The following is a 9,207-nucleotide window of genomic DNA, read 5'->3' as shown; positions in this document are numbered from 1 at the left end:
GTTTTTTTTTTTTTTTTTTTTTGGCACCGGGGATCGAACTCAGGACCCTGTGCTAGTGAGGCAGGCACAGTGCTACTGAACTAAATCCCCTCCCACTTATTAATATAATTATTGTATCACAATGTGTAAATCTGCATTGAAAGGAGTGTCTCAGATTTCTTTTCTTATACAACTTTTAATTTCCCCTTGAATTGATTTTCTAGTTGCTTATTCATCTCTGAATTCACTGTTTTGTGTTTTTTTTGTTTTGTTTTGTTTTTTGTTTTTTGAGACAGGGTCTCGCTATGTAGTTCAGACTGCCCTGGAACTCACTGTGTAGCCCAGGTTGGTCTCGAACTCACAGCGATCCTCCTGCCTCAGCCTCCTGAGTGCTGGGATTACAGGTGTGCGCCACCATACCTGGCTGAATTCACTGTTGAAAATGTAACTCTAAGCTGGTTGTAGTGGCACCGGCCTGTAATCCCAGCTACTTGGGAGGCTGAGGCAGGATTGTAGGTCTGAGGCCAGCCTGACAATTTAGTGAGACCCTGTCACAAAATAAAAAATAAAAAGAGCAATCTGCTTAAACATTTTTTAAAAAGTCTTTTTCTTGTGTGAATGTCAAATTTGGGGATGATGGATCAGGGATTTAGCTCAGTGGTGCCACTGCCTGCCTTGCAAGCGCAAGGTGCCGAGTTTGATCCCTGATACCCTCCAAAAAAAAAAAAAAATTACAAATCTGGGGATGAAGACACTGGTAATGTTTTTACCATCCCGCTTTCCCACTGGTTGGCGCTCGGCAGCAGCAATGACCATGTTTCTGATCACACCTCATAAAGACTGCTTCACAAAGTGACAAGAACGCTGGGCTGTGTTCGGAGCAGGCGGGAGTATTCTGAGGGAGACTAAAGGCAGTGTGTCTTTTCCTGTCAGAAATTTAAAATATCTCAACATTCCCTGTAGTTTTCACCACCCTTTAGTTTGAAGACTGAGGCTCTTGGAAGGGGGGCCCCGGCTGTTGGCGGGTGGGTGCAGGGTGCAGGGAGGGCCAGGCGCTGTTTCGGCCACGTCCGACCACGCCTCAGGGCTTCTGGGCTTGCGTCTCAGCGGGTCGTTCCTCTAGAGAGAAAATACACCCTCTGATCCGTCACTGTCGGAAATGCAGCTCTTCGTTTTCACTGCATCTCACTTAGTTGTGCCTGAATGCAGGGTGACTTTACTTTCCTCCGTGGGCTGGCGTCTGAAGGGCAGTTCGCTGCATTTACTAGGGGCATCAGGCTGCTGTTTCTGCCTCCCTTCACTCTCATCTTCAAGGGTTCCTAGTGCCCCAGGGCCTTTGTGGGTTCTACAGTGTGGGACAGTTTATCTTTTATCCGTAAGTATTTAAATTTTAATTTTCTTTTCTCCGCCAAGGTAATCATCTCCAGTCCACATGGGCCTCGGAAGGCACCCCGATAATGGCATTCTCTCTTCAAGGGTCCCCAGTCGGTTGAGAAATAACGTAAACGCAAGCGTGGAGGTCAGTGTCACCTTTCTTGCGGTTGGAGGCCACATGGAGGATGTGGTATAGTACGGAAGTCAGTGCACTTCCTCACTGAACCCCAGAGTCAGGCAGCTCTGGGCTGGGGAAGACGTCGGGGTGGAGGTGCAGAGCAGGATGGTTTTGGGGCCCAGCTTCCCCCCGTGAGCCGAGGATGGCGCAGACAGGAGCATCCCCCTTAGCGGAAGAACAAAGTGCTAAAAGAGGCCCAGGGCCACCAAATGAGCTCTCTTGAGAAGCAGACATGGGGTCGGAGGGAGGCGCATCTCTGAACTTCGTTGTCCATTTGTTTTTCAGTTGCTAACATTTTGTTGAGTTTTCTTCTCAGTTGTCTTCTTGCTTGATTCCTTTGTCCTTTTGCATTGGGATCTCATTCTTTTGAAGTCATTTTAGTAAGGTTTGGAAAGAAAGTTAAATATGTATATATTAAATTCTCCATGTTTTTACCAGGACATTTCAAGTTATTTTTTGAAAGTAGCCTTGTTACCAAAGATACAAATTTGTTTTCTGGCAAATATTTATCATCTGCGCTACTAGAGAAACACAGTGTCTCAATAATTCTTAGAGAGCAAAATCTTTCTTTCTTTTTTCTTTTTTTGTACCAGGTATTGAACTCAGGACATTATGTGTGCAAAGCAGGTGGCGGCACCACTGAGCTAAATCCCCTGCCCAAGAGCAAAATCTTTAAATCATTTCTCTTTGATACAGCAATATGGCTTATTTCAAGATGACATTTTAATTTTGTCTTTGGCTCATGTTAAAAATAGTTTACACTCAGCATAGAGGGATGATTCAAACTGGGAAGGCTCAACTAGAATTTATGATTTTTTTCTTTTCTTTTTGGTTTTGTTGACACGGGGTCTTGCTATCCAGGCTGGCCTTTAACTCACTATGTTGCCCAGGCTGCCCTCAAAGTCGAGGTGATCCTGCTGCCTCAGCCTCCTGAGTGTTGGGATTACAGATGCGCACCACCAAGCTTCATAGGAATTTACAATTTTTTACAGCAATTCTGCAGATTTGGTATCCGTATGATAATAATTGAGTTTACTGCAACAACAGACACATAGCCTGCCCTCTTCACCAGTTACAGACAGCTGGTACAGAGGAGAGGATTGATTCCACATTAAGAATGAGGCTAGAACATGTAGGGTAGTTCAACCTTTGAACAGTTTTCTAGGTGCCAATCAAAACTTTTTCTCAAAAAAATCTGATAAATATCTTCAATTAAGGCTTATTAGAATAATCAAGGTTACTTATTTGTTATCTTGGAGTTTTCTGTATCTCAACAGAGGTTATATGTGATCAAATAACCATATGTGGCATTTTGAGCATCAGTAGGAACTCAGCATAATATTTTAGGAAGCAGAAAAAAATATTTTAGGGAGCAAATGTTTTGCGCATTCATGAAGGAGTTAAACAGAATTCTAGTAGTCATTTCTGGAAAAAAGATTTGATCTTTGCTTAAAGAAAATGGATTTGAAATTAATCTTTATAAGTTACTTTATAAGTTAGAACCTCACTATACTCCTGTTTTAGTGATTCATTATTGTTTTAATTATCTGTTGCTAACAAACTACCTCAAAACTAACTAATTTAAAGCAACTACTACACTGTAATTACTCAAGATTCTAAAATTTGGCCCAGTACTCAGGAGGCTGAAGCAAGAAGATCACCACGAGTTTGAGGCCAGCCTGGGCTACACGGTGATTTCAAGGCCAGCCTGCACTGCACAGTGAGACTGTCTCAAAAATAAAACAATCGTGCTGGGCATGATAGAATAGCCCATGTCTACTCCCATGGTATTGGCTGGGGTGAAGGATTCAACATGGCTTTACTGATATAACTGGGCCTGTCTCAAGGTGGCTGGGGCAGCTGGGAGTGCTCTCTCTCTCTTTCATTTATGTAACCAGGCTGGCCTTGAACTTGAGGTGATCCTCCTGCCTTAGCCTCCCAAGTGCTGGGATTACAGGCGTGCGCCACTACACTTGGCAGCTGGGAGATTTCTGGACTCTTTCTTCATAATCTTTTATTTTTTTTCCCTCCCTCACAGTGTGGGGATTGAAATCAGGACCTTGTGTTTGTAAGGCAAGTGGTGGCACCAATGAGCTAAATCCCAGGCCCTTTTTCTTCACAGTCTTTCCTGCTCCAGCATCCCTGTCTCTATAATAAAAGATACAATAGCCTCCCTCTCCAGTAGGATGGTTGGATCTCTTTATATGAGAATCGGCTCCTAAGAGAGCAAAGTAGAAAGTAGAAAGTAACAGCCTCTCTCAAGGACCTGGGTCCAGATCCAACACAGTGCTATTTTTATCCCATTCTATTCGTGAATGTAAATTCAAAGAGAGGAGAAATAGACTTCATCTTTTGACAAGAGGAGGGCCATATGTGCACAGGGAGGGGAGAAATTGTTGGTAGCATCTTTGAAGACAGTTTACCTCACCACTTACGTTCAACAGAGTTGTTATTTCCTTTGAAACTCACTTTATTTTTTTAAAAAATATTTTTTGAGACTGTCTCACTATGTGGCCCAGGCTGGCCTTGAACTCACAACTATCCTCCTACCTCAGCCTGCCGGAGTGTGCCACCAGGCCCAGATGTAACTCACTTTAGATAGATATAAATACAGATATATAGACATATATCCTACTAGCCCTGAGAACCTATACAAATTAAAAAAGAAAAAACAACTCTACCTTGTCTTATATGGCGTTGCCCTGAGAAATTTCCAAGGGTTATGAGCACAATGGAGAACTAGAATTATTGGTGTTCACTGAGTATTGATTACCTCTTCTAGAGCCAAGGAGAGCAGTAGTGATCCTGGTTTTCTCAGAAGATTTCTCAGAAGTAAAGTGAGAAAAATTTCTGATGTTTCCAAATCAGCCTGAACTCTGGAGAAAATGAATTAGTTGTCTGGTTTAACTTTATCTTGAGACCACAAATTAACTACAATGGACCCTTCAGTTATGACCAGCCTGACATATGAACAAATTGGGTTACAACTAGAATTTTAGGGGTTTTTTTGTTTTGTGTTTTTTTGGTATCAGGGATCGAACTCAGGTCCTTGCTCTTGCAAGGCAGGCGGCGGAACCACTGAGCTAAATCCACAGCCCTTAGAATTTTAGTTTTAACTTATGACCAAAATCTTGAGTTACAACTCCAATGCCAGCTGCTTGGGCTTCCAAATGGTCTCAGATACAGATTTAACCCTTAAAGAGTTCTGGAAGGAATATTACAACATCATTTCCTGTGGGGGGTTAATTGAGAAATCCTGGGCCAATGTCTCTAGGAAGACTGAGCTCTGCCTGTATACAAGAGAGAGACTTTTTGAGGACTTGTATAGAGGAGCCTGAGCTTTCAATTGACCAACTTGAGTTACAACCAGTCCTTGAGAACAAATGATTTTGTAAGTCAAGAGTCCACTGTAGTTTGGAAAAGGGAAAGTTATAAAGAGAAAGAGATTGCAGGCAGAAGATGGAAAGGGCTACCACGTTCACAGCACTTCTATGCTAGTCCAGAGAGTAACCGATTTATGGAATCCACCACTCTGGCTTAAGAGCATGAGTTCTAAATCATCATAGTTGGGGTTAAATTTCAGTTGTTCATTACTTGTGCCGTCTTGGATTGGTAAATTAGTTAAAGTTAATTGGGAAGATGTGGACTGTTGAGCTGTAGAGAAACAGCCTGTGAGATTTGACATCTAGGTACTGGAATATACTAATATAAGGAAGAGAAATAGGAGGGAGGAAGGCCCTGGGACCCAGCAAGGATATGAAGTGAGAATTGAGGGCCACAGACAGAGTGAGGAGAGAGACTTCAACAAAGAAGAAGGAGGTGGCAAGTGGCACTTTCTCCCTGAGCCTTGACTCACAGTGAGGGGAAGGTGGGTCGAACCTGCAGACAGAGTGTGACTACTGGTGACCCCAAAGGCCTCCAAGGAGAGATGCACCAGTGGAATAGAGCAGTGGATGCAGTGGATTGCAGTGGCTGGTTAGTTATTTAGATTCAAATGTCCCCCAGGAGAGGGTGATCGGCCAGTCACCATCTTGGGGAAGGCCCAACTGAGCTTGGAACTCAGAGCAGCTGCAGGATGGGCTCAGGGTGAGGCAGAACTGAGTTCAAGTTGGCAGGAGGTCAAGGAGCCAAGTTCAAGTCCGAGTCAGCTGAGTTCAAGCCAGAAGCAGGAACAGAGTGCTGCAGGCTGAACAAATCTGATTCTAGCCTTACAGCCAGAAATCAGCAAAAGCTTCAGAACTAAAGGTGCAATCTTGCTGGGATTGTCCAATATCCTGCTGTAAATCTCTGGCTGCCTTGTTGGGATTAATAAACACGGGTCTGGGCTCTTGTCTGTCCAACTTGTCTAGCAGTGACAGCAGAGATACACCTTGAAGTGGTAGGTGTTTTCTTCTTCTTTTGTTTTATTTCCTTTTCTTGTTTTTGGTTTTGTTTTTTCTTGTTTGTTCTTGTTTTCATATAAGTGTGAACATTGCTTCCAGTTTTTTTGCTGTTGTCCTGTTCTGTTTGTGTTTTAATTTTTTCCTTCTTTCCCTTCTGTCTTCTTCACCTATTTCCCAAAGTTTACATCTTCCTTTGTGCTTCAGCCTTCCTTCTAATCTCTTCCTCTTCTTTTATTTCTCTACTTTTTCCCCTAAGCTCTTTTACATTTTTACCCAAGGGTAAAATTGTCATACTGAAGGAATATTTACTACATACAATTTTCTGATTTGTTTTAGATTTTGTTATATAAACACAAATCTATTTCATATGGTTAAAGGTAGAAAATAATAGTTATCACAGTTCATCATTTTGTAGACTGTGTTTAATGTCATTACTACTAATTGTACTACTTTAGCCAAGGCATTATAATTGTTCAATCCATTGTTCTTAGTATGCCAAGACTGAGACTGCCTAAGAGTCATAAACAATATTGTAGGTCAGTACCAAAAAACTAGGGGTTAGGCCAAATAGGTAGCGACCTCTTATCCCCAATATATTGAAAAGGTAGGATCTTTGTTTCTGAGTCAAAACTCAAAAGCCAGCTACACCTAGAAGACATCTCTGAGAAGTAGCCAGTCCCTAAGTGTTCTAAATACTAGCAATAAAGCCACTTGCCATTTGTAACTTACAAGCATCAACCCTAGAATTAAACTTAAAAAAAATGAGAAGACACTTAAGCAAGATGTGACCCCAAACTCCTAGCTCACCAAAGGCAAAATGAGGGGGTAATGAGGTGGAACAATTCAAAACTCACCCATCTGGACTCTCTGAAGTGGTAACAGCAGAAATAACAAAGCAGATCAAAGAGGCTCTAGAAAAAAGTCAAATCAGAAATAGTTTCCCACATAACTACAAAGATGGTGACTATAATGAAAGGCACGGTTATTGATTCTAGAGCAGAAAAAGATTAAAAAAAAGAAGTACTCAAGAAAATGATGGAAACCATGGACACCCAGCACAGGAAATAAATGGAATCCATGAAACAGATTCAAACAAATATCCAGAGGACTGGGGATTTAGCTCAGTGGTTCTGGAGCCTGCCTCGCAAGCACAAGGACCCAAGTTTGATCCCCGGTACCAAAAAAAAAAAAAAAAAAAAAAAAAAAAATTATGATTAAACAGATATCCAGGAGATTAAAAATTGCACTCAAAGTATATGCAGCACAATGAGCCAATGTAAGGACAGAATATCAGATATAGAGGACAAGATTGCATTTAATCATGAAAAGAAAGATTTCTTAACAATAACAAGGAACCACAAAAAAATCAGTCCAACAGCTGCTAGATGATGCAAGAAAGACTGATGTAAGATTGATTGGAGTCAATGAAAAAGCTGGAGATAGCATAAATGATATAAAAAACCTGTTCACGGAAGTAGTGACAGAAATCTTCCCAAGCATGGAAAAAGTATTTGGCACATGGATAAGTGAGGCACATAGTACTCCAATGAGCCATGATAAAAAAAAAAAAAAAAAAAAAAATAACAAAAAAAAAAAAAAAAAAAAAAAAAAAAAAAATCTACCCCAAGGTATGTAATAGTCAAGATTCCAGAAATTCAATGCAAGAACAAAATATTAAAAGCTGTTAGAAAAAAGAAACAAATCACGTTTTTGTTGTTGTTGTTGTTTTGTACCGGTGATTGAACTCTGGTCCTTTCACTTTCAAGGCAGGGGGCGAAACCAGAGCTAAAAGAAATAAATCACTCATAAAGGAAATCCCATCAGAATCACAGCAGACTTTTCAGCACAAGCCCCAAAGTCAAGGAGAGTTTGGAGGGAAGTGTTTCAAGCCCTAAAAGAAAACAACCCCCAACCCAGATTGTGGTACCCCACACAACTATCTTTCAAAATTAATGGAGAAATAAGATACTTCTATGACTAAGAGCACCTGAAAAAATTCATGACCATCAAACCAACACTCCAAAATGTTCTGAAGGACATTCTAGAAAGAAATAACAGGGACTATAACTCCATAAACCCCAGTAGAATGAATTCACCAGGCAGGGCAAGCAATTAAACAGAGGGGAAAAAGGGGAAACTAAGAACAGAAAAATAAGATGACAGTGATAAGTCAATATATATAGTTATAGACATCAGTATAAATGGTCTCAGTTCACCAGTCAAAAGAGACAGACTGGCAGAATGTAACAAGAAGCAAGCTCCAACAATATGTTGCATACGAGAAACATTTAATTAAAAAGAAATTCATAGACTGAAAGTCAGAGGATGGAAAACAATACTCACTGCGACAGGGGTAGCTATTCTATTTGCAGACAAAGTGGATTTCAAGCCAAGATTGATTAAGAGAGACAAAGAAGGTCATTCATTACATCCTTACAAAAGGAACAATCCAAGAGGAAGCGATAACAATCATAAATATATTTTCATCAAATACCAGCACACCCAGCTATTTAAAACAAATATTAACCCTCACGAAAAATCAAATAAGCACTGATACAATTGTAATGAGGGACCTCAATACTCCACTGTCACAAACAGACCAACTAGACAAAGCAACAAACAAATATTAGAACTGAACCAAACTTTTGAACAAATGGAGTTAGCAGATGTATACAAAGTGTTCCACTCCACATCAGAATAAACTTCTCAGTTGCACATGGGACATTCCCCAAAATAAACCATACACTAGCTCATAGAACACGTGTAAGTAAATGCAAAGGAATTGAAATTATCCCATGCACATTAACAGACTATAGTGCAATGAAATTGGAAATCAATTCACAAGAACTTCATAAACACATGGAAATTAAATAATACCCTCTGAACAACCAATGGCTCACAGACAAAATTAAAGAAGAAATTAGACAGCTTTTACTATTAAACAATAATGCCAGTACAACACACTGGAATTTACCCAATGAAAGCAGTCCTAGGAGGGAAATTTGTAGTGGTGCATTTACGTATCAGAAAAACAGAATGAGTTCAAATAAACAACCTATGGTGAACCTCAACCTTCTAGAAAAAAGAAATGAAAGTTAAGCCCAAATCCTGTATGAGGGAGGAAATTATAAAGATCAGAGCAGAAATGAATGCAGTAGAGTTTAAGAAAACAATACAAAGAAGCAATGAATCAAAGAGTTGGTTCTTTGAAAGATTAAATAAAATTGACAAACCCTTACCCAACCTTATGAAAAAAAGGAAAGAAAAGAGTCAAATCCATGTAGTTAGGGAAGA

At 40.4% G+C, this 9,207-nt stretch overlaps 1 protein-coding gene across 1 annotated transcript in view; it reads left to right on the top strand.

Annotated features, from left to right (window-relative positions):
* Window positions 1-1,410: 1,410 nt before the first annotated feature.
* The window catches only part of Anp32e (acidic nuclear phosphoprotein 32 family member E), a 31,497-nt gene continuing 23,700 nt past the window's right edge, over window positions 1,411-9,207 (top strand). Inside the window, exon 1 of the mRNA XM_033758133.1 lies at window positions 1,411-1,498. Coding sequence (XP_033614024.1) covers window positions 1,412-1,498 — 87 coding nt within the window. The 5' untranslated portion in view covers window position 1,411. The remainder of the gene's footprint in view (window positions 1,499-9,207) is intronic.

The sequence above is a fragment of the Fukomys damarensis genome, unplaced genomic scaffold (assembly GCF_012274545.1).
Source record: "Fukomys damarensis isolate Sample0158 unplaced genomic scaffold, DMR_v1.0_HiC HiC_scaffold_33, whole genome shotgun sequence".
Lineage (NCBI taxonomy): Eukaryota > Metazoa > Chordata > Mammalia > Rodentia > Bathyergidae > Fukomys > Fukomys damarensis.
This window is presented reverse-complemented; position numbering and strand designations above follow the sequence as displayed.